This window comes from Pyricularia pennisetigena, chromosome 1 (genome assembly GCF_004337985.1).
Source record: "Pyricularia pennisetigena strain Br36 chromosome 1, whole genome shotgun sequence".
NCBI lineage: Eukaryota > Fungi > Ascomycota > Sordariomycetes > Magnaporthales > Pyriculariaceae > Pyricularia > Pyricularia pennisetigena.
This window is the reverse complement of record NC_043740.1, coordinates 792,957-816,945: the sequence shown is the minus strand read 5'-3', so window position 1 is coordinate 816,945 and position 23,989 is coordinate 792,957. Positions and strand designations below refer to the sequence as shown.

General features: G+C 51.3%; 10 protein-coding genes across 10 annotated transcripts; 5 read left to right on the top strand and 5 right to left on the bottom strand.

The window, feature by feature from the left end:
• Window positions 1–1,256: 1,256 nt before the first annotated feature.
• Window positions 1,257–2,852, top strand: PpBr36_06879 (uncharacterized protein; the record flags this gene model as incomplete). The annotated part of the gene is made up of 1 exon (XM_029894021.1): window positions 1,257–2,852. One exon carries the CDS (start codon window positions 1,257–1,259, stop codon window positions 2,850–2,852), a length of 1,596 nt encoding a protein of 531 aa, XP_029748636.1.
• Window positions 2,853–3,415: 563 nt separating this feature from the next.
• PpBr36_06878 (uncharacterized protein) lies at window positions 3,416–4,113 on the bottom strand (the record flags this gene model as incomplete). The annotated part of the gene is made up of 2 exons (XM_029894020.1): window positions 3,416–3,497; window positions 3,665–4,113. 2 exons carry the CDS (start codon window positions 4,111–4,113, stop codon window positions 3,416–3,418), a joined length of 531 nt encoding a protein of 176 aa, XP_029748408.1.
• On the top strand, window positions 3,503–4,131 carry PpBr36_06877 (uncharacterized protein; the record flags this gene model as incomplete). The annotated part of the gene is made up of 2 exons (XM_029894019.1): window positions 3,503–3,511; window positions 3,640–4,131. 2 exons carry the CDS (start codon window positions 3,503–3,505, stop codon window positions 4,129–4,131), a joined length of 501 nt encoding a protein of 166 aa, XP_029748650.1.
• Window positions 4,132–9,015: 4,884 nt separating this feature from the next.
• On the top strand, window positions 9,016–10,221 carry PpBr36_06876 (uncharacterized protein; the record flags this gene model as incomplete). The annotated part of the gene is made up of 2 exons (XM_029894018.1): window positions 9,016–9,019; window positions 9,806–10,221. The coding sequence occupies 2 exons, from the start codon at window positions 9,016–9,018 to the stop codon at window positions 10,219–10,221; spliced, it is 420 nt and encodes a 139-aa protein (XP_029748651.1).
• Window positions 9,747–11,668, bottom strand: PpBr36_06875 (uncharacterized protein; the record flags this gene model as incomplete). The annotated part of the gene is made up of 3 exons (XM_029894017.1): window positions 9,747–10,200; window positions 10,320–11,216; window positions 11,355–11,668. 3 exons carry the CDS (start codon window positions 11,666–11,668, stop codon window positions 9,747–9,749), a joined length of 1,665 nt encoding a protein of 554 aa, XP_029748370.1.
• A 1,357-nt stretch (window positions 11,669–13,025) lies between these two features.
• On the bottom strand, window positions 13,026–13,442 carry PpBr36_06874 (uncharacterized protein; the record flags this gene model as incomplete). Its single annotated transcript, XM_029894016.1, has 1 exon — window positions 13,026–13,442. The coding sequence occupies one exon, from the start codon at window positions 13,440–13,442 to the stop codon at window positions 13,026–13,028; it is 417 nt and encodes a 138-aa protein (XP_029748371.1).
• Window positions 13,443–14,561: 1,119 nt separating this feature from the next.
• Window positions 14,562–14,932, bottom strand: PpBr36_06873 (uncharacterized protein; the record flags this gene model as incomplete). Its single annotated transcript, XM_029894015.1, has 2 exons — window positions 14,562–14,652; window positions 14,763–14,932. 2 exons carry the CDS (start codon window positions 14,930–14,932, stop codon window positions 14,562–14,564), a joined length of 261 nt encoding a protein of 86 aa, XP_029748368.1.
• A 628-nt stretch (window positions 14,933–15,560) lies between these two features.
• Window positions 15,561–17,282, top strand: PpBr36_06872 (uncharacterized protein; the record flags this gene model as incomplete). The annotated part of the gene is made up of 2 exons (XM_029894014.1): window positions 15,561–16,958; window positions 17,070–17,282. The coding sequence occupies 2 exons, from the start codon at window positions 15,561–15,563 to the stop codon at window positions 17,280–17,282; spliced, it is 1,611 nt and encodes a 536-aa protein (XP_029748369.1).
• Window positions 17,283–17,385: 103 nt separating this feature from the next.
• PpBr36_06871 (uncharacterized protein) lies at window positions 17,386–19,513 on the bottom strand (the record flags this gene model as incomplete). The annotated part of the gene is made up of 7 exons (XM_029894013.1): window positions 17,386–17,818; window positions 17,944–18,335; window positions 18,407–18,602; window positions 18,683–18,781; window positions 18,863–19,004; window positions 19,105–19,185; window positions 19,288–19,513. 7 exons carry the CDS (start codon window positions 19,511–19,513, stop codon window positions 17,386–17,388), a joined length of 1,569 nt encoding a protein of 522 aa, XP_029748366.1.
• Window positions 19,514–20,426: 913 nt separating this feature from the next.
• PpBr36_06870 (uncharacterized protein) lies at window positions 20,427–22,365 on the top strand (the record flags this gene model as incomplete). Its single annotated transcript, XM_029894012.1, has 3 exons — window positions 20,427–20,772; window positions 20,853–20,913; window positions 21,018–22,365. 3 exons carry the CDS (start codon window positions 20,427–20,429, stop codon window positions 22,363–22,365), a joined length of 1,755 nt encoding a protein of 584 aa, XP_029748367.1.
• Window positions 22,366–23,989: the final 1,624 nt, after the last annotated feature.

Genomic DNA, 23,989 nt, shown 5'->3' with positions numbered 1-23,989 from the left:
AAAAAAAAAAAAAAGATTTCTAAACATTTGTAAAAATGGATACCCAAAATGACAAGCTGTGATTACCGCAAATGGGTTGTATATTAAACTTTGGAGTAGCTGCTAAAGAAAACCCCAATTTTGCTATATTTATACGTATTCTTTTTTATTTCATTTTTGCATATCAATTGAGCACGCGGTCAGTGGTCGAGCACTCTGATGTACACTGGCGGGTTAACCAAAGGTGCAGAAAAGTCGGTACTAGCGTCCATCGATTGTAGCATGCTAGATGGCAATTGAAAAACAGGAATCTGTTAGTTGAGTTGACAACTTGACGGAGCTGACTCGTCCCATGCAGTGTCTCGCATATAACCTCTCAGGCAACTGCAGAAGCCCCAAGTCGGGATTGGACTATGAAATGTTCCTTGATCTTGCTGTAAACTTGACTGCCGCAGCCCAGGTGCAACATTTGATAGGTTATTGGAACTTGAGGTTGTTGCATGTGGACAATAAATCAAGGTGACGTACTCTTTTTTTTTCTTCTTCTCCATATTACGCATGCAAGTATACATGCATCGATTTGCCTCGTGATGCCTCACGGCAACTTGGTAAAGAGTTCTTTCTTTCCTCCGGGATATGTATGATATCACCGAGTCATGACAGTGATCGGGGGCTTCAGATTCACGGTATGGAGGAGCTGGTGAATCAACGAATCCTTTTCCCACTTCCCACTTCTCACTTCCCACTTCTTGGCAGAAGATGTCATCCCGATCGCCCTGTACCGCGCAACTGTGAAGTCATAATATTGAATTTTAATGCCTCATGTGAAGGTGGGATTGGATGAGACTGGCCACGGAGGAGACTATGGGGTAGGAGATGATGGACGGGGTGATGATGGTTGAGAAAATATGCAGTCCTGCGCATCGAGCGGAGAGAAGAGCCACAAGCGATTACAGCCCAAAGCCCGAATTAGGCGGTATTACAGATTGTACCTTGGTCATCCGCAGTTGACTCTTGCAATTAAACCGTCCGTGCCGTGTTCCTGGTGTGCCGGGCTTGTCTGGAAGTTATAAAGCGTCAATATCAGAGACTTGTTTGTTTCAAAGCCATCTTCTCTGTTGTCAAGTTCTGTTTAGATTTTCTCGAGAACCAAATACAGCTTGTCGCGTTCTTGTAACCAACATATACTCGTTCTTGTAACCAACATATACTCGTTCTTGTAACCAACATATACTCTGGTCAAAGAGCCAAGGCAGCAGCACTTGCCGTTCTCCAACATGCCTCCCAAGTTCAACGACTCGTGGTACTACCCCGACGACATCGCCCACGACCTCGACGGGGTCGAGGGCCTGTCGGAAGCGTTGAAGCAAGAGGCCTACGCCTGCGCGTGGGAGTACACACGATGTGTGATCCCTCAGTACACCAACTGGGACCGCTACGTCGCCTTCATGCGCACCATCATCATCGGCATCATCGCGGAGTTCCGCGGGGAGCTCGTCGACGTGGCAGGCAGCGACTCCATCATGGGCTGCTACTCGCTCAGCGCGGTGCTGGACGCGCTGTTCGAGGGCACGCCCGGGCACGCCCTCATGGTGCGCGAGTACAAGACCTTCCTGCTGGTGACGTCGGAGAAGACGAGCAAGCGCCGCGACAGCGAGCTGTTTCGGCGCTACGTCAACGGGCTGGCGGCGTCGCCGCGGCACTGGTTCCGCATGCGCGACTGCGACGCCCTGGCGCGCTTCTCGCTGGCGGCGGCGCTGGCCTGCAACGACGTTTACGACGTCTTCCCCACCGACGACCAGTTCGAGCTGCTGACCGAGATAGGCGACACCCTCTACGACGCCGTCGCCTTTTACAAGCACCGCAGCGAGGGCGAGACCAACAACACCTTCGCCTACGTGCCTGCCGACATGCGCATCCAGGCCTTTCGCGTCGCCCGCGAGATGCTCTGGGCTTTGGACGTTGCCTATGCCCGCAAGCCCGGGGGCGCCGTCCTCATGAACTTTATCCGCTTCTTCGGCGGTCCCATCCACATGATGATGCGCAGATACCGCTTCGTCGAGGAGGACCTGACCATTGGCAAGCCAGAGACCGCCGCGGTCGTCGCGCAGACGCGCCGCAACTTCAAGCTGTGGAACCGCGTGGACGCCCAGGGCAGCGTGGCTAGTCAGAGCAGCAGTGACGGCAACGACCACAACAACAATAACAACAACAACAGCAGCAGCAGCAGCAGCCGCAGCAGTAGCGTCAGCAGCAGCGGAGTGAGCGACGCCGGTTCAACCCATAGCAGCGGCGCTGACAGCAACACCACCAGCATCGAGCCCGACAAACAAGACCAGCAAGGCCAGCAAGACCAGCAAGACCAGCAAGACGTCGCTGCCGAGGCGCCAGGGGCCGAGAGGTTCCGCAGCCTAATGGCGCGGAGCGAGGAGCTCATGTTCTCGGAGCTGCCGACGTACCTGACTCGGTCCGGCGAGCCGCACTGCAACCGATGCCACTACCGGTCGTCGTACGGGGCGCAACGCCTGCACCGCTTCGGCGGCGTCGAACTGTGCCGCGGCTGCCGGGCCATGTGGCGTGGCTACGTCGACTCCCTGCCCGAGCGCGTCCAAGAGAGCTTCCCCGACGTTGTGCTCAAGGCGCCGCCCCCGCCGTCTTCTTCGTGCCGTGTCGCCACTGCTGGCGAGGTTGACGCCGCTTCTAGCCGTAGAAGCAAGCGACTGCGCGAGGATCTGACCGCCGCGGGCGAGTACATCGCAGTGGCGGGGACGGCGGGGGAGGATGACGTGCCCCGGTCCGTTGAGGTTGTCATGGATATTCCGGAGGCTGAGGGAGCCCTCCACGATATGAGGTCGGCTGTGGCGGTTTTTTGAAATTTGGGTGTCATCGGAGGTTTCGCGTTTGGCTTTGTTACTTAGTTGTTTTGTATTTTCTATCTTGTTCCGTAGCGCCAGAACTGAGATTTCCTTAAAGGTATAAGTATGCAATACAGCGAATATTACCGCCTCGTAACGCTGAGTGAAGTCAACTCATCTCTATGCGATACAACTGCAGTTGTGCTTGGGAGCGTCGGTCTAGCGTATTAATTGAAATTCTTGAATCCGTTCAAAGGCTTTTGTCATTGGGGAATGTTCTTCTTAGAAGCCAAGATCCGACATCAAATAGTGAAAGGCTAGCTTTATTGACTATATAAAAAGTAACTGGTCTTGTCATGTCGAGGACCGCTGGTAAAACAAACTTGGGATTTTGAACTTGGTTGCTGAAATTCTGTTTTGATCTTGGACTATCGGTCCCAACGTGGAGAGAAAAGAATGTAAAGAATGAGAAGAAATTTTCATAGTAGCTTATTCCCACAACGAAAGCGCAAACTACCTCAGAGGTAATTCTTGAAAGCCACTCCTCCCCTGATGGCCTTGGGCATGGCACTCTTCTGCCTCTAAGAAGCGATACGCAAGGCCTGGAACTCCTCTGGGACGTCCTTGGCGGCGGCAACGGCCTCGCTGAGGGTGAGATCGACGCTAAAATGGCAACAGTTTGTTAGCAACATATATTCCAAGGCTTGGTTTCGGATCACGACCGCTCGTATCATGGAGAAAAGGAGTTCCGTACTACAAGGTAGAAATGGTTAGCCAATATGATAAAACCAAATTTTAAACGAAGGTTGCCACTTACCAATTCCTTCAACTTGGCATCATCCAAATCCTTGACGTCGTACTCGGCCCCATCGGCGAGGACCACCTTGTCGGGCTTGGCCGTCTCCTTGCAGCCTCCCTGGCTGGCGGGGCAGCTCTCCTCCTCCGGCCCGCGCCTGAGCAGCGACGCGGCGCGCCACACACCGCCGTTCAGGCTGCCGCCGTCGCCACGCGACATGCAGAACGGCAAACCGGCATTCTGACTGATGATGATGTTGTCGCAGCCGTTGACGAAGCCGCGGAGGTTTCTGGTGCCCGACCCGCCGTCGAAGCGGATGCTTCCGAAGTTGGTGCTGGCCCAGCAACACCTGTTGGCGGCGATGTCGCTACAAACAACATAGGAGCCCGAGCAGCTCCGCGAGCCGGCGTAGAACTTGATGTTGACGGCCGAGGCGAAGCTGACGGCGAAGCCGAGGATGGCGGTGACTTGGTTGAACAGCATCTTGAGGACTGCGACTGAAGAAGAAGGGGTTATAACTTATGTGGGTCTTTTGTTTTCTGCGTGCTGCTCTTGTGCTTGAGACTTGCTGCTGGTGGCTGCCGACTTGAGTCCTTTTCTGAAAATCGAGGGAGTAACTCTCCTTATATACACCTCGCCAAGCATTTTGAATTCCTTGTTCACTATCTCAGTTGTTCAATGCAACGTTACTGAAAAAAGAACAGTTCTATAGAGAAGGTCTCTCCCCATTCCTCTGATCAGACACCAGGAACGCTTTCCGACATCGTTACAATCTGTCATACTCCTGGCCTGCGGACCGGCTCCGACGGCACGCAGTACTTGATCAATAAGTTGTGATGTAATCATTCACGTACTCCACCCGAGCATATCGCTGTGCATATGTGCCAAGTAACACAAATACCTGGACCGGTATCAATATTTCGACGGAATCTGAAGAGCTGAAAACCCAACTGCAATCAAGAGCTTTGAGTTCCTCAAGGTTCTCCACTTGTCGAGATGACTTGCAGACACGGTCGACCTTCCAATCTTACCAGCAGCAGCTACAGAATTCTTGGCTGTCAGCGTCACGTCACATCGAAGAGCTTTCATCGCTGTACCTACCGGATAAGTATAATCATTGTTAAAACTGCGTTCGGATGACTCTTCCAGTCAGTGTAGCTAACGCATATTTTGATTGAATTCAAGCGTGCATTCTCTATACGTGGTTATACAAAGACTAGAATGATGAGAGACCTGTCATGCTTGGCAAATATTACGTACGGGTACAGTAACATCGGTGAGTCGACACGGGTACGGTAGCACTGGAAGCTCGATACGGGTACGGTAGCAACAGATTTTCGGTACGGGTACAGTAACAAGTAGCATTGGAAGCTTTCTACAAGGTTCATGCTTATACGACAAATTAAACCCCTGAGTGAGGCCCGTCCCGGGGCCTTAGCCCATCTGCCAAGAATCGCATGATGCAAAATTAACCACCGGGAGGGACGCCCGGCACAAACCGACCGCATGATTGGTGGCTTTAATAGTCCGCTTACATTTCAATCGCTGCTTCGAGAAGCCTCGAGCTGAATGGAGATGATGCAGGCGGATCTGTGACAAGGGTTGCGGGATGTGCGATATTATCAGGTGATTACTCGACCTCCAGTCGTGCCAGAAAAGCGATGACTCCGAGAAGGCGCCGCCGCAAGGAAGTAATCCGGAGTAGTCGATTTGGTATTTGAAGGACCAAGGCTTGGCGGCTTAAAATAAAAATACTAAGAAAACCCTAAAAACCCAGAGCTTTTCTGCCGCAGGTTGTGAAGATACAGGACAAGCACCCTTTGGCGAGTTGGTTTCGCATCCTTGATAGTCATGGCAAATTGTAGTGAAAGCAGTTCTTAAGAGCAAGATGACAGAAAGCAAACTCTGATTTCCTCGAACATTATGATCGGTCAGAAAACCAGATTGTTTATATTGTATAGTACCTCTTGGCTATAAGCAAAGCAGTATTTACTCGCCTTTCCGCATCCCACACGGCGGGCGCAAGAGTTTAAACATTAGAACACTACTAATGATACATTGTGCAAAATAATTACTACAGACAAAGAAAACTGACTGTTAGTGCACTTGTACAAAATAATATAAGCACTCGACGTGATAGGAAGTAACGCACAAACAAACCGGTCAAAAGTAGGTTTCAACTACCGGAAATGAATCCCCCGGGGAAAATTGCCAGGTTTAGATTTGAGTTCTCGCCTCTGCGTATTAATGCCCAGTATTATTTGGTAAAGCCGTTCTTGCATAAATAGCATTCAAACCGTATAAATCCCAGGCAGATTTATTTAGCGGGGTCCGCATTTGTGGGTGTGAACGTGCGGTTCAATTATTTTAACTTCCCGCCAAAGTCAATAATAACCACGACCTAGCCATACGTCATCATATATGTTGAAGGCCCTTCAAGAAGTCCAAACATCCGTGCTTACTAAAAGAAGATTCATGATAGCAATGTTTTATAATTCTCCAGGAGAAGGTAAAGAGTACGGGTTTCGGATTCGCCGAGATCAATATTTAACTCAAAGGATGCATTGTATGAATTCGAAAACAAAGTTCGTTACTGAAAAAAAAAGTGACATTTAGTTATAACTTATCGTGCCAACAAATTGTTTTCGAGGTGCAGCTGCGTCAAAATGCAACAGGCTGGGGTTTTGTTAACACGACTAGACAATTCGATTAATATAATTGCAAAACGTTGCTCATGAGCCAGTCAGCACTACAGGCTGGCAGATAATACAGACAGGCGCAGGAAATTACAAAGCAATCAAAATATAGAACTACTTTTACCATTCTCAGCAATTTTCAAGGCACTAAAAAGTAAATACAATAATAGCTTATAAAGTTAGCAACTATTTGTGGGGTTAGCAACGTATTGTTTCCCCGATTAGCCCATGTAATCTGAATGGCAATAGGAAATCCAAGAATCTTAAGGTTAAGCAGAATATCAACCCACAGAAAAAAATATAGCCAAAGTTGAGCATATATTTGACTGGCTACAAGAATTATCAATTGTTCAACTTTCCCGACAGTGTCGGCCCTTTAACGTTGGGCTCCACATCTCCGACCCCCCTAAAGTCCGGCCCCTAAAAATATCTACTCAGCCACGTCAACCCTTTGTTTTATTTTATAAATATCTAGACGAATTTTTCACTTTAGAACTTGCATTTTGAAGATTCTTGCTCCAAACTTTCCAATGAAACAGTACACTGAAAATCAGCTTCTTGCTGCCATTTCTGACATAAGAAATGGCAAATCAGTTCACAAAACCTCGCAAAAATGGGGTATTCCTCGGAGTACCCTTCACGATCGTTTAAAGGGGGCCCAGTCAATTCAACAAGCGAAAAGATTTTGTCAAAGGCTTTCACAGGAGCAGGAGACCTATTTGGCAGATTGGGTACTTGCGCAGGCCGCGTTAGGCCTTCCGCCAACGCATCAAGAACTACGCTATTTTGCGGAACGAATTCTTCAGGCCGCCGGAGAAAGAAAAAGCCTTGGGAAACATTGGGTTAGCCGTTTTATAGCCCGATATCCAATTTTGAAAACCCAAAGGCCCCGGCGAATAGAAAATGCCCGGGTTAATGGGGCTACAACCGAGGTAATTAAATCTTGGTGGTCCTATTTGAAAAATCCCGTTATCGATACTATAAAACCGGCCAACCGTTGGAATATGGACGAAACAGGTATAATGGAAGGCAAAGGATCTAATGGCCTGGTGTTAGGGCGTAATAAAATCCGGCCATTACAGCGAAAAGAGCCTGGAACGCGGGGTTGGACGAGCATAATCGAATGTGTATCAGCTACGGGGGCTGTTATACCTCCCCTCGTTATATTTAAGGGGAAAAACGTACAGCAACAATGGTTTCCAGCTGATTTAAGTCCTTTCGATACCTGGCAATTTCATGCAACAGAAAACGGGTGGACAAATAATGAAACAGGTATCGAATGGTTAAAAAAGGTGTTTATTCCAAATACCCAACCTTTAACTCCTGAAAAGCGTTTATTAGTTCTCGACGGCCACGGATCACACGTCAGCGACGAGTTTATGCTTGTTTGCCTCCAAAATAATATTCAGCTTTTATATTTACCTCCTCATTCGTCGCACGTTCTTCAACCGTTGGATTTATCGGTTTTTGGGCCGTTAAAGGAAGCTTATCGACGTCACCTGGGATTTGTAACCCAGTTTTGCTGTTCAACGGTTGTTGGGAAACGAAACTTTCTACTTTGCTATCGAAAAGCCAGATCAAAAGCATTTATAGCAAAAACCATTCAATCTGGTTGGCGTACGACGGGGTTATGGCTGGTGAACTTGGCAAAACCACTTTTAAACCCTTTTTTATTAGAAAATAGCAACGTCAACGTCGAAAAAGGTAAAAATAACGGCTTCAAAAGGGATAAAACACCGGGAAATCCAACCCAAAAAATTAACAACCAATCTTTACTTATTTGGAAAACCCCTAAAACGACCCGAGATATTCGACTTCAACTACAGGAAATTTCCCGGTCCGAAAAAAGTAGCGCCACTTCACGGCTTTTGTTTGCAAAAGTCCAAAAAAGCTTCGAAACCAAGGATACCTTATTGGCTGAAGCTCAGCAAAAAATCAGTTTGTTAAAAGCAAAATTGGAGGCGGTACGGCCGATCAAAAGGAAAAGGGTAATTCCGGATCCCAACGAGCTTTTGGTCAGCAAAAAAAACGTTTATAAAGCACAGGAAAATAATAGGGACTGTTTAAAGGATTGGAACGATGGAGAAGAGGTTAGCGAACCGGGAGAGCCTGACAATGACTGTATTATTGTGCGTTGATAGTTTTATATTTAAATCGGTTTATAAAAGGGGTATTTCGTCGTTACATTTTTCAAAGGGGCCGGACTTTAGGGGGGTCGGAGATGTGGGGCCCAACGTTATTGGTCTCCACTTTCTACAAATCAAAGATTTCCAACAGGTTCGTTTGCCAAGGAGTTACATCAAATACCCATCGTGAAGTTCGTATTCCAAGTCACTGTAGCCCACGGAACATATGAGTTCATGTTTGACCACAAATGCAGGCTCTCAGTGGATGCCCAGCGTTCGGTGGATGGCAAAAATTGGCCCGAGGAATTTGGTATAGCTTTACAGAAGGTTCACAAAGCGTGCGAGGGGTGGGTTGAATAAAGTAACTGCACCCTAACGGGCCTAACCTAACCATTTGCTGTTTGATTTGATGACTGAATAGCCGTTGAAGCAACGATATCAATATTAGCGAGCGGCAAATGGAGGGCTACGCACTATAGCCTCCGCCGCATTTAAAAGAAAAAAAAGCAAATTGAACGACAGACGAAAAAGAAAAAAAAGGAAAAAAGATTGAGTGCGATCAAATGCGTGAGCCAACTGTCCAAACGCTCACTCGAATGACACAGCTTACGCAGGCACGCCAAACCCCAATAACACACTGTTTCATTTCGGTATCAGTGAAGTTGGTAAAAAGATAAGGGCACTTCGACTATAAATTTATTGTGAATATATGTATTTCTCACCTGCGCAATTATTTGACGGCTCATATAATTTATTATAAGCCCCAGAACTAATAGAACCATTATACATATATTCCCCCCGTGTGCAAAAAGTTTGAAACTCTATAAAAATAAAGTAAAAGAAAATCAAAACTTGATAAATAACAGAAAAAGAAAACGGCTGTCAGCAAATGAAGTGAGGCTTATATTGAAACTCCGGATTGCACAAATGTTTCAAAAATTAAAAGCGTTCTAATTTCAGGCCTACGAATCGCTATATGTAACGTGCAATCCGTTTATTTTGGCGACTTTTATTTAACTCATTACAACGAAATGCTGGTCGCCCAATTGTCGAAAGTACCGCTTTGAACGATGAAAATGGACAAATTGTCCTTAATCCGGAACCAAAAAGTTTTTTTTTTTTTTTTTTTTTTTTTTTTTTTTTTTTGGATGGATTTACAAGCATATTACAAAGCCACCCAATTGAGCCACGGCTCAAATAATAGAGCTTTGGCTTCAGGGATGAGCATTGAAACTAGTCACCAAATGTAAATGGCCATGTACACAGTTCGGATACAACCGTACCGACTTTTATTTTACCTTGCCCGTCCCTTGGTAGCATAAAACTCCTCAACCCACTCGGCCATCTGCGCAGTCTGCTCGTCGGCAATCTTCCTCGCGCCCTCGTTGGCTTCCCAGTTGGGCCCGTACAGGTCGGAGCAGTGGACGCCGCCGGGCAGCACGCGCACCTGCGTGCCGTTGTTGGCGTCGGCGCTGCTCTGCATGGGGCCGCCGGGACGCACCGACGAGCTGACCGTGACCTCGCGCCACGTGTCGAACTGCCCGTTGGCGTACATGAGGCGCGGGATGTTGAGGTCGGACCACCCGCCGGTCCACGCGTTCAGGTCCGCCTCGGTCTTGCCCTGCGCGAAGCCGTACGCGCCGCCGGGGAACCACAGCTCGCACTGGTCCGTCCAGTACTTGTTGTTGACGAGCCGGGAGACGATCGAGGGGCGGCCTTCGGGGGCGCCGTTTTGCCACCAGCCGAAACTGTTTTGGTTGGAAAATTGAATTGGTTAATTTTAAGCGGCTCGCCTTTCAAGAGAGGGACACGGAGAACAAGAAGCACACACAAATCGTGGTCGAGAAATGGGNNAAAAAAAACTCACGGCTCGTTGCACAACATCCAGTTCCACTGGCGGTTGACGGGGTTGGTGTAGCTCAGATCGTGGAACTGCGGGTTGGACGCGTTCTGGTTCTGGTAGCAGCCAGTGTTGTACGTGCCCTGCCACTCCGGGTATCCAAAGGACTCGCATTGCCCGGGAAGCCAGGCCTCGGTGAACCACTTGGCGTATCCCTCGACGGCCTTTGTCAGGCCCACACCTTCCTCGCCCGGGACGGCAGCCGTAGAGTTGGGGTGGACTCCCTCGACGTAGTCGCAGAAGCGGTGGAACTGGTTGACGCCCGAGCCGCCGAGGGTCTTGTTGGCCGTGTAGAACTGCGTCGACTGCCACAGCCAGGGGCCGTTCTCGATGGCCTGGCCAAAGTCGGCGTCGCTCAGGCCGTCGAGCATGAACTTGGCCTTGAGCTTTTCCACCTCGGACCGGTTGCCCGTCTTGAATACGCCGTCCATGTAGTCGATGGCGGCGGACACGTCCCGACTGCAGTTGCGGGGCATGGCCTCCTGGACGGGAACGAACATGGTCCACATGTCGCGCACGGCCTCGACGACGCCCGAGGAGCCATGGATGGCCCAGAAAGTGCCGGGAGCCTTGGCGGCGATCCATCCGGCCAGCGCGCCAGAGTATGAGCCACCGGTGAAAACCCAAGGCACTCTTTCGGGGCTCGTGGCGCCCTCGGCGTCGTCAAAGGGGGCCTTGAAGTTGTGGGCAAAGTAGACCATGTCCTGGATCGAGTTGTTGAGCGTGAGGTACTTGAGGTTCTCGCTCGTCAACTCCTTGTAGGGCGTGCTTTCGCCCCAGTAGCGGTGCTCAACCACGATAACGGCGGCTCCTATCCTCTCGGCCATCAGACCGGCGAGACGTCGCTTTGTGGTGTAGGTGACGCTGCGACAGACTAGTGTTAGTTTTTTTTTTTTTTTTTTTTTTTTCTTCTTTTTCTTTCTTTTTTGCCAAAAACGGTCCACATTTGCACACTAACGGCAAACGATGCCAGCGGGGTGCATGGGGAAGAAAAAGTCTTACTTGAATCCCGCGGCAGACTGCTCTCCAGGGTTGGTGACGATAATTGGCGAGCCTGTTCCGTTCCAGTACTGGGTGCCGTACCAGTACCGCTGTTTGAAGGTGCCGAGCTGAGGGTTGGCGTGGTCGATGAGCTGGTCGAACTCGCCCCAGCCGTTGACTGGGCCGTCTGCACGGCGAACCACCGCGGGAAGCGTCTCATCCTCTTCGATGGGACCTATCTCCATGCCGCTTCGGTGGAATGAGACGGCAGAGACGGTGGTCGCGAGCAGCAGCGCCGGCAGCGCCGTTGCCAGCTTGCCGAGGGAGACAATCATGGCGACTGACAAAAAGACACGGCCGCGACGTCACCACTCGAATCGAGTAGCAATGGGCATGGCAAAAAGAGCCAAGCAAGCACAAGAGCGCCGAGGCAGGGTCCTTGGGCGGGTATTTTATATTTCCCAGCGGTGGCGTGCACTCGGTTAATTACTTGATTATTTTGCCAACGCCACGGCTACTCGGGAGGCGAGCGGGAGGCGATCTTGGCTAGAAGTGGCCGCAGGACGCGTCTCGTCTGGGGGCAGCCGGACTGCCAATGTAACATTGCCTAGAATCAAAAAGGCAGGTCGACCACCAAAACGGCAGGTCGGCCAATTGATTTCCCCACGGGCCCCGAATCCTTTGCCCTGCCAATACTGGGGCGCGATAACGGACCAATCCAATCGAAATTGCCAATTCGAAGTAAGCTTTTATGATGCCACCTCTGACCCCATGCCACCCCTTTACTTTTCCCATGTCGACCGCTTACTTTTGAGGGGCCGATCCACCTCGCAGTCGTATCTTTGTTGTACCGCTTCTGGGGCCAAACCCGTTGCTTTGCCATGATGGGCCGCCGATGTCTCCCGAGGCACACCGCGACGGATGCCCGAGTGCTCCAACCATGGCTACAAAACCGCCGCCGATTGAGCCTATCTGAGGGAATGACGCCAGGTGCCCCGTTTTGTTCTGGACCCGTGCCAGGCAGCCGGTAACACTCGAGTGTTGGCTCTTTTTACAAATGCCTCCATGTGGAGGATCTGTGCACAAATCCCAAAGCTGATCACTTGAGAGTCTGGAGAGTCAGACAAGAATATGTCAAGATGCACCACTGCTTACTCGTCAGAGTAGAAGTCGAGACGTTTTAGTTGTGTCGGAAGAGCAATCGCAGTCACACTAAAGGGAGGGACACGATGACCTGAATAGGGATATGATATCTCGGGTGTTAACCCTAATTATGTGAGAACTGAGAATAATCTCCGAAACCCTATGCACCCCTTACAGGGGTGAAGGAAACTCAGACCCCGCATCCACGAATTACGAGTCGCACGAGCCCCGAGACCTCCAATATAGAGTCGAGTGGTGTGCCAAATTTGCTGTAAGATTGAAAAATATGAGGGCAACCATTGTAAATATTCAATCTGTCAGCACTGGGAGCTATTTCAGCCCAAGAGAATGAATGGACTGTCACACCCAAATTCCGCAGCAATGACTGCCGAATAACAACGGACAAACATATGTATTGTTGTTAGTCCTTTTATACCATGACACTTGGCACCCAAAAATGTCGCAGTACCAATACTAGCATACAGCCCGTTGTCCCTCCAGCAAGCCCCCTAACTCTCAACCCCGTTTCCCCACCCGGCCTCTCCGCATTCAACTCCCCGTGACCGCGACCGACGTGCCGGGGACGCCAAAGGTGCCCGGACAAGGCCCGCCGCCGGCCAGGATGGACGTGTCCCCGTCGGCGACGCGGTACTGCCAGAAGCGGCCCTCGCCGGCGTCGTTGCCGGAGCCGCCAATGTCGCAGTCGTCGTAGCCCTGGCGCAGCATGTCGCGGACGCGCTCGCCCGTGATGGAGCAGCCGCCGCAGGGGCTCACGCTCGCGCAGATCAGGCTGCCGCCCTCGTTGCGGCCGAAGCCGATGCCGTCGTCGTCCTGCCACTCGCCGTCGGGGATCAGGTCGATGAAGGCGTCGTAGGCGTCGCGCGGCGCGCTGAAGAGTTGCGTCTGGTCGCACTGCGCCTCGAACTGGGCGGCGCCGAGGCCGAGGAGGATGGCCAGCGGGGCCATGATCTTGTGTTGTCATGTAACCTTTTCAGCTTGACCGTCTTGGGTGAGTTTTGTAGAGTCAGGAATGAATCTCCGACTTACATTGTATTGCATTGTGGTTTTCTTTTTTTTTTTTCTTTTCGCGGTTTGATGCTTTCTTCCTGTGGCTAGTTTGGTGCCTTGTTGATGTCTTTGAAAAAACATGCAGATATGTTCAAGCGACACGCCTCTTTTTATATCCATCTCAACGGTCTTGTACTTTGGAACTACGGACTCAGCCTTTTACTACTTCCGCCTGACATACAGTCATTAACTGGTGCAAAGGACGTCATCGATGGCCATTGATTGCCTGCGTGGGATTTTCTTGGCAAATCCTTTCCCCCATTTATTGTCTCGGCCATGCTCGCAATGGCAGGGCTGAACATGCCGCACGACCGAGCTTTTACATCATCTCAATACGACGAGCACTTGGCGTAATACCGATTCCTCGGCGTAAGACAACCCCGCTGAAGTATTATTTCCAAAACCATCATCGCGAATATGCCGACGGCATTCGCAACCTCTCGAACCGTGTCCGGAGCTATAATCATTTTTTTTATTATCTGAGTGGCTGTGACGGTCGAAAATGTGGGTGTTGAATGCGGCTGGCATGGAATCTGGATACTGAGGAGGCCTCAGCTGACCCCCAGGTCAGTGTCGAGGTAGAAAAGTACCTTGCAGCTACAAGTCTCCTCGTCTATGCTCTTTAAGGATCTAAACTTTGTCGATTCTCTCCGCTCTCCACTGACACGTCATGCTCTTTCCACGCTTCTCTGTCCCGACGGAATACCGCGGCAGTGGTCCGATACAGTTCCAACGTGACCGGGAATAAGTTACCAGAAAGATCAAGCAGATGATTAGGGGAAATCGACTGTTGAGAAGTCGGCAAATATGAAGTCTTGTAGATGGCTGGATTTGCGAGTCGGAATTGAAGAAAATTTGCCATAAGAATACACTCGCCTTGAATCCAAAGTCAGCTGAGCTAGACAGATCAATGCATCCGCAGATGAAGATAAAGAGAATCATGCCGTATCCCACAACCAGCCATCTTTCCATACTCAGAAGCGGTCGCCAAGTTTGCAGGTAGGATGAGTGCAATGTTCAGCATGGCCCCAAAGACACTTGAACACTCTCGAGCACAGGGAACACTCGAGAGTCGAGAGCTTCGGGCTTGATCTCGACAAAAGGATAGCTGAGACGAAAGGGAAGATACTGCAAAGACGGTTTGACATGGATGGTGTAGGACAAGAGCAGGACCGTCATGTTCTTCCTCCCGAGTAGATCGTAAAAGGACGTAAAGACCTCGATCCATCACGACCAAAGCCCAGAGCATTGAGATACAGCTTAACCGAATCTAGATCCCACGTCTGACCACCAAACGACACCAGACAATACTGAACATAAGGGAGCCCGTCTGCATCGGTGTTGAGGGTGAGATGCCGCTTCCACACGGCTGCTAGAGAGGGAACCATTTTTTTGGCTGTTGTCGGATGAAATGTTGAAATCTGTTGGGTCTGGAAGAGCGAGATTTTATAATTACGTTTCTATCAAGAGCTCGCGACTGCAAGGGCGCCGCCTCAGTTACATTGCAAATCGTGGCAGCCTGCTAACAGCAGTCCATTTGCGTTTTCGACTCAGTTGTCGTGACGGGATTTACTGAGGTCGCTCTCTTGGCACATGTCGCTTGCTTTTCGTCGTATTATCTATCTATCTATCTATCTATTGGTCTACAAGCCAGCCACGTGAGAGAATATGAACGATATGAACGAGTTACCGATACACGGTACTTGCCTCTTTTGGTTCCGTATGCGATGCTAATTTTAACTTTTACTGCACTGCTTACAAAGCAATCGCCGGTTGCCGCCAGTACAGTCTTCAAATGTTTCCGAACCCATCTCCACGTCGGATAATCTTGCCCCAGAGGTCATTCGCACTTCAGTTGCCGCGCCCCGCAAAAAAACTGGGCTACCGACAGCAGATGCCGTCTCCACTTGTTTGGGAGCAAAATGGGATATGCACAGCCCTAAGGATCGTAGTCTCGTAGCATCGCACAATCGAAGCGAATCTTGGTTCATCAACCTTCAATTGGACTTGGCGCAGATGAAAGTCGCAAAAGCATGCAGCGAGTGTCGCTTGAAAAAGCGCAAGTGTACCGTCGAGGATGGCGCCAGCGACCGGCCAGGAGCATGTTGCCCCTGCAGCAAGCGAGGACTGTCGGCAAGCTGCACACTGGCCGTCGTCCCGTCGACAGGCGCGAAGCCGCTGCTTCCTGCATCCCCGACCCCTCCACCCGCGGTCCCGGCCCAACGGGTTGGGCCTCCCGCTATTTCCAAAGACCAGACGGTCGACATGGTGCATATTTATCTTGATTTGATCCACGACAAGCCCCACACTCTCTTCCACCCTGCGACCCTATTGCGAGACGTGCACGACGGCGTCGTCCCGGATCAGGTCCTGTATAGCATCTTGGCCATGGCAGCCCCGTTTTTGGTCACCGACCAGGCATCTACGGCGATCAGGCCCGCGGATTTGTTGGAAGTCGCCAGGGATGCCCTCAAGGCAGACTTGGAGACCATGAGCCTGGACAATGTTCGGGCCGCCGTGCTCATCGGCAACCTCTGCGGCGCGCTCGGGTACCCTGACGCCGAGATCTTGTACTTTGGCATCGCCCTCAGGATTGCGCAGATCATCCGCCTGCCCGCGCCTGCACCCACCGATTCCGTCATAGAGCAAGAGGTCAAGCTGAGGGTGTGGTGGAGCTTGTACATGATCGACCGGTGGTCGTCTGCCGGCACGGATATTCGGAGGCAGCTTGCCGACGACGACAAGCACCCCCTGCCCATGGACGAGCTGCAGTTCCACCGGCTTGAACCGTCCGCGCAGCTGCCCCCAGTTCCGTCTCGGGCCGGCTGGTCCGAGTCCGACTTCCAAAGGCCGGGACTGTGGGGCCGCATGGTGCAGCTTGCTGGGGTCTTTGCCGCGATACAAGATTCGCACCGCCGCCACGTGGAAGGGATGGTCGACAACGCCCGCATGGAAGATGATACCCAACGCATCGGCGACTACTTGGATTCGTGGGCCCGCGACCTTCCACCCGAACTAGCCTGCACCCCGGAGAATGTGGAAAGGCAAGCCCGGCTCGGGTTGGGCTCCGCATTCGTCGCCCTGCACCTCGGCTTCTTCCACTACAGCACGCTTCTCTACTTCCCGTTCCTGGACCTGCAACTGAGAGAGACGGACAGGGAGCTGCGTTTTGCGTCGCGGTGTCGTTACTACGCCGCCGCCTTTAGCGATCTGTTGTCGCTGGCTCATGCTTGCAAGGGGTGCGATGCCGTTTATCTGGTCGTGGCCCACATGACCGTGGTTTCGTCGGCGGCGTTGCTTCACATGTTGCTTTTCGGCTCGGACACGGAGATCCCAAGTGCCCGGCGGCGGCTGGAGGCCAACTTTGAGATTCTCGTCAAGCTGCGAGCATACTGGCCTGCAGTGGGCCTCATGGTGAGCCAAATATCATCTTTTTTTTTTTACCGGATTATGTGGTCGTTCTCGTGACCTTGACTAATGATAATAACAATAACAATCCTGATCAAATCAAATCCTCACGGCCAGATGGAGCGCCTTTTCACGTTTCAGCGCGCCTGCATGTCCTCGGCGAACCCAAACACGCATCAAGTCGATCGATGGATGGGAAAGTTTCTTCTTCAGCACGCTCTACCGATTCCTGACAAGACTGGACTGCCACCAGAGGGCACTAACGATTACACGCTGCTCTCGGAGCGAGACAAGCTTGCCCACGACGCCCTCTCAATACTTCGGCCTTAGCACCCCAAGAGCATATTACAGCTAAAGACTAATGGGCAAAAGGGGGGGGAAACAAAAAAAAAAAAAAAGAAAATCAGATAAACAAATGATGAGGCAGAGAAATTTATCCCTCGATGTGGTCGACCTTGGCCTGCTCCAGTTTCGTCTGCGTCGAGCCGCCCTTGGCCACCTTTGCGTCGGCGCCGTCAAACAGCTCGGCAATCTCCTCGAGGGTGGGGCCCTTGGTCTCGACAAAGATGAACCAAATGGCAAGGACCTCGCACACGAGAATGGCAATGTAGAAGAAGTAGTACCTCCACTGCAGCGCCTCGAGCCCGATGGGGTTGACGTACTGGTTGAAGACGCTCGAGATGGCCGAGATGGCAAAGCCGACGGACATGCCTTTGGCGCGGATGTTGTAGGGTAAGATCTCGGCAATGTACGATACCGTCAAGCCGGGCCACGCGAAGCCGGCGACGCCGTAGAAGAGGAAAATCATGGCGATGACGGCGCTGCCGGCCTCTTTGCTTCCCGAGTTTGCATAGTAGGCCGAGCACCTTTGGAGAGAGAGAGAATGAGAGAGAAAGAGAGAGAGAGAGAGAGCGTAGCGTCAGTTCCACCTGGCTTGTCCAATAGATATCTAGCAGTCAAGACTCAAGAAGCCCACATGGAATCAACTTACCCTGTCCAAACACTAAATGTAACCAGCATGCCAACACCCGCGATCATGAACAGCGTCTTGCGGCCAAGCCTGTCGACCAGGAATACCGAGAAACCGATAGCAACGAGGAAAGACCAGATCTGCAAACCCCCGTTGATCAAGCTCTGGTCGTAGGACTTTGTGATGCCGACGCTGAGGAGGATCGAATGCAGGTAGTAGCTGACCAGGCCGTTGCCGCTGCACTGCGAGAAAAAGGCCACCAGAGCGACCAGCAACATGCGCTTGCGGTTTCCTGGGGTTGCCAAAAGGGTGGCCCACCCGCTGGCGGTCTCCTTCTCCAGCCGGATGGTGTGTTGGATCTCGTGAAACTCGGCCTGGACAAAGGTGTCGCTGGCATTTCCATTTGCGTGGTACTAAACAACAAAGTAAAACGTCAACCGATGGGATTTCCGTTTGAACTTGCTAGGATAGAATCAATACGAACCTTGACCAACGTCTGGAATGCCTCGTCTGGCCTATCTTTGCTACACAGCCACCTGGGGCTCTCCGGAACGAACCAGATGCCGATCAGCTGAACCACTGGCATGGCGGCCTGCACGGCAACCGGGATCCTCCACGCGAGGTCCGAGGTGTAGTTGATGGTGCCGAAAACAGTCCACGCCGCAACGATGGATCCCACGCTGCCGGTTCGAGAGACGTGTCAGTAGACACTCTCAAAGATGAACAAGTAAGCCGGGGAAAGGATGTGTGTGTCACTTACTACCACAGCGTGTTGTACATGGTCGTCAACTTTCCGCGGTGCTGCGGGTGGGCCAGTTCAACGATCAGAAGCGGCGCAGAGCCCTGGGAAACGTTTGAGCTTTTGGGTAGCATCAAATTAGCAACAGTTTGCCTCACAACAAACGCCCACTCCTGGAATATAATGCCATTGTGGACTTACCCCAAGCCCACCAGGAAGCGGCCGCCGATAAAAAGGCCTTCGTTGACGCCCGGAACAGCCTGCATGACTGTACCGACGAGGACAGCTACTAGCCCGATGGAGACTCCCCAACGCCTTCCAAGGGTATCGGCAATGACAGCAGCTGCATCACCATCAGATCAGCCTTTTATTCAGCTCCGTATCGATCGTGTTGCTTTTTTTTTCTTTTTTTTTGGTGGCGTTTGGTTGAGGAGGACGCATACCAAACAACAAAGCCGTCACTCCTCCAATGTTCATAACGGCCGTGTATAGTCCAAGGGTGGATCCGCTCGGGTTCCCGAAATCTGCAAGGCAAAAAGAGACCTGTTAGCCTGTGTTCTGTCGTGTTTTTTTTTTTGTTTTTTTTTTTTTTTTTTTTTTTTGAACTTTTGATCGACTCAACCTACAGGTCCTCCACGGTTCCATGGTCTGCAGTCCATTCAAGAGCGATCCGTCATAGCCGTTGATCGTCGAACCCAGCATGAGAATGGGCATCAGAGCGTACAGACGCCTGAGACCTGGTTCTTTGTACCAGGTAACCTCGGGGACTTCCAGGCCCTGTCCATGGCCGGCGACGCCAAACTCGACGGCAGGATCGTCGACGGCCACGTTGGTTGATTTTCCATCACTCATAATGACAGCTTCTGGACAGAAAACAAAATAAAAATCAAGCTGAGAAGTCGTTCGGGATCGGCTGGCCCTGAAGAAAGCAATGAGACGGTGTGCAGAATCCAACATGGGTTCAAACATCCCCCTTTATAGACCACGTTTCGGTCCCACCCATAACGTTCCCCTGATTCCTGTTGGTGAAAAAGCTTCGACGGAAGCCTTTGCATGGGTCGGGTCAATCGATCATGGGGCAGGTTCCATGGCGTCGGGCGGTCCTGCGTTTCGTACCTAACCCCAGCTTTCTTTTTTTTTTTTTTTTTTGTCTTCTTTCGCTTGCTTGAATGATGTTACTTCCCCCGCATTCGGATATTGGCCGCCGTGGAAACTGGGGTAAACCAGTGTGCAACCAGCATACCTCGAAGAGACACTTGCATCAAATCGCGGGGACTCATATGGGGAAGCGGGTACTGCTAAGTAACTCCGGGAAAAAGACCAATCACGCGTCGCCAATCCCGGCTTGGCTGTAGCCTTGCCCTATTCAGCCCCCTGTGGGACCAGCTCCGCTCGTGATGCCCACGAGGGGGTTGAGGTGGGCTTTTGGGGGTTAGCCGATGTAAAACCGGCATATCAGCCAATCACGCTTTGTGAATTCCGGCGTCTGGCTCGGACAGAGTTTGGCGATGATGTAGTTACCCCAACCGACTTCGGAGAGCTTGGCCTTCCTTGCGTTGTTGAAATTGGCCTGGTCCCGACTTGAGCTGGGTGGAAAAAAAGTTCGTGTCTCTGCATCTTTTCAGACTGAAGCCACCTGCCCCCGAAGTTCCTGAGTAAAGGTCATAAACACTTTTTTCTTCTTCTTCTTTTTCTTTTCTTTTCATTATCGAGAGGCTCTTATTCTTAGAAGCAAAAACACAACTCGACCACCAAACCATACTACATGACGGTCGAAGAACAGGCTCCCAAGATGGCGGCAACGGTCGACACCAAGATCCCTCACCTGGCAGTGACTAATGGGGTTAGTCAGCTCGTGGTTAAGGGCAAGCCAATGCTGATGCTCGCCGGCGAGCTCCAGAACTCGTCCCTTACGTCGGGGGAGTATATGGACACAGTTTGGGCGAAGCTAAGAGACACCCACATCAACACGATACTTGGTTGTGTGACGTGGGAGATGATCGAGCCCGAGGAGGACAGGTTCGATTTTGAAGAGTTGGACAAGGTGATCCTCGGAGCGAGGAAACACGGCATTCACCTGGTGCTGCTTTGGTTTGGGTCTTTCAAGAACGGTATGTACAGGTCTCATTTATCCATTTCGGCCTGCCGTTTGATGAAGGTTGCGGTGGCTGACAGAAACATTCGTCCAAAGGTATTTCTACATACGCACCGGCCTGGGTTAAGACCAACCCCAAAAGATTCCCGCGCGCCAAGTCAGTCACTGGTTTTTTTACCCCAATTTTACATTTCCTTCAGTACGACACCATTCGGGTTTGACTCATGCTGACATGTGCACTTGCCCTTGATTTATTTATAGGCTACGAAAAGCCGGCGGTGTTCTGGAAACAGCCGACGTCGTCTCCATCTTCCGGCCCGAGGCCAGGGAGGCAGACAAGAAGGCATTTGGAAAGCTCATGTCCCATATTAAAGAGTTTGATGAGGAGCATTCTACAGTCGTTATGATGCAGGTGGAAAACGAGACGGGCCTTCTTGGCGATTCCCGAGACGGCAGCGTCCATGCCGAAAAGGCGTTCAAAGAGCCCGTCCCAGCCGATCTGATCGACTTTCTCAAGTCGGACTGGGCCAACCTCCGAGGAGATCTCAAGTCGAGCCTCGAATTCTTCAAGCAGCTGTCGGAGAAGGACACGCCGAGCGGGAGCTGGGAGGAGGTGTTTGGCAAAAGCCCGCAGACGGACGAGCTTTTCATGGCGTACAACTACGCGCGCTACCTCAGCGACGTTGCCTCGGCTGGCAAAGCCGCGTACCCGATCCCGATGTACTGCAACGTTTGGCAAAACTACAACGGCGACAACGCCGACAACAGCTGGCCCATCGTGGTCGGCGGCGGCGACGAGCCGGGCGTGTACCCGTCGGGGGGCGGCACCAGCAACGTGCTGGACGTGTGGCAGCGCTTCGCGACCAGCCTCGACTTCGTCGCGCCCGACGTCTACCTCAACGACTACGAGAGCTCGTGCGCCGCGTACAAGCACCGCGGGCAGGCGCTCTTCATCCCCGAGCAGCGCAGGGACGAGTACGGCGCCCGCCGCATCTGGGTCGCCTACGGCAGCTACGGCTGCATGGGCACCGCGCCCTTTGGCATCGACACGCTCGAGCCGGCCACGAACCCCTTCACGCGCCACTACGGGCTCCTGGACTCGGTGGCGCCCATCGTGCTCGAGGCCCAGCGCAACCCGGGCTCGTCGGTCGGCTTCTACTTTGACGAGCTCCCCGACTCCGCAGCCGACGCGCCGATCCCGGGTGAGGAGATAGTCAGGCACTGGGGCGGCTACGAGGTCACCATAGAGCGGTGCTTCGTCTTTGGCCGCCCGGGACCCGGCGCCGGTATGGTAATCCACCAGGGCGGCGGCAGGTTCCTGCTGATCGGGTGGGGGTTCCAGGTCAGGGCCAAGGCCATCGCGAGGGCGCCGGCGGGCCCCGCGACCTTCACGGGGATCCTGTCCTTCAAGGAGAAGAAGGTGGTGGACGCGGCGACTGGCAGGCTGGAGACGTTGCGGGTGCTGAACGGGGACGAGACGAGGAGCGGAACGTTCGCCATGATGCCAAACGAGGACCCCGACTACGGCGGCTTCCCAATCTGCGTGACCATCCCTGCGAGGACTATGGTTGCCGAGCTGGAGTTCTACTGGATCGAAGAGGATGAATAGATGTTGAGGTTCTGTATCATGAAGCACTTGAAATCCATACTGCAGACGGAATAGTCACCAAGAGCAGCGGGAAAAAAAAAAAAAACCGTAAAGTTGCACGAGGGATTTGATTGTCATCGGTTTGCTAGCTTCTCTACCCAACAACCCTAACGATTCATCCTGAATTTGCTCACTCTCGACGTAGTAGTGCACAAGCGCTAAGCCCCACAAGTTGCCTGCTCTAGCTGGTACGTGTAATCAAATTAAATTAGGCGATTGCGCTCAAGGTAACCGAGGTAGAAGACCAACACATTAAACAGGATTAGCCATAGGATAGGTCCCATAGGCGGGTTCGAACCATGTGCTGTATGGTGGCCGCAAATTCAGCCGTTCTTGGTATCCCCTTTCCAACATTATTTCCAGTGCGAACTTATAGTCTACTTCATCAAGCGTGCTCCAAACCCATCCTTCGTCCCTTCCGGGCACTTTAGTCCATTGATCATATCCAGTCAACTTCCAAGGAAACCTGGCTCTTTCCCTTTCAAAAGCTGCTTCCCAAGCCTTTGCAGTTGTATGAGGTCCGGTATCGTACCGATCATGAAATCTAACTAGAAAGCGCCGGGGATTATTCCCAGATGCCTTGCGCTTTTCGGCCACGACCATGGATGCCATCAGGAATGGAAAGAATATGGTAGAGGGGATCATTTTCTAGTGTGCACTAAACTGCCGGTGGCAAATGATTCTTGTGGGAAGGAATATCAAGGTCGATGATCAGTGAATGTTTTAGATTCGTGTTTCTTCACAAAAAAGTATGGTTAATGGTCGACAAGGTTAGCAGAACGGATGCCAACGTGAGAGTTAGGAGTAGTTAGTTGGTCATCTGTTTTTGTTTGTATGCCAGGAAGGCTCTGGACTGAACAATTGTTAGGTTAACAGCATTTGGCTGAGCTCCATGTTTAGGCTAAAAGGCTCTATTAATACTTTCTCAAGTATAGATTGGTATTTTTATCGCGGGGATGCGTGACTCAATTAATTTCTACGCGGAGGCGCCGGTCACAGGACAACCATGTGTGTCGATCGGCTATGTGTATTACCACCACAGCAAGGAACTCCAGCAACCTTTCCGCGGAGTCACGGCCCGTCGCGGTGGCCATGGAGAAAGCATAAAATTCGTTGCCGCCCAATTGGTCGCAATACACGTGGAGCGGGCAAAGCGCAAAGCATATTAAAAATGTGCTCGGAATATTGCGTGCCACTAGCACTACCGACTTGTTACGATCAAGGTGTCGGGTAACCTGTTCTTATGGTAAAGTACAGTGGGTTGAAGCAACTGAGCGTCTAAACGAGGTAACTTGGGTTTTTAATAATTGGGGTGAAATTGTAATCGTTCTCAAATAAATATTGAGGTTAACTAAAGTTTAATTGCTGCTAAATAATCCTAAAATCGAATCTATTTACATAGTTATAAATGCGTTTTATATAAATTATATTCCAAATATAATCTTTTTTAATTTGCATAATTTGTAATTCCCAATTAAGGTCTTACAAATCACCCAAAATCACCCCTTAATAAACACGTAATTTTACATAATTAGGTTTTTATATAATCCTATTTCCTATCGGTCGGTATCTTTTTTGGTCGAAT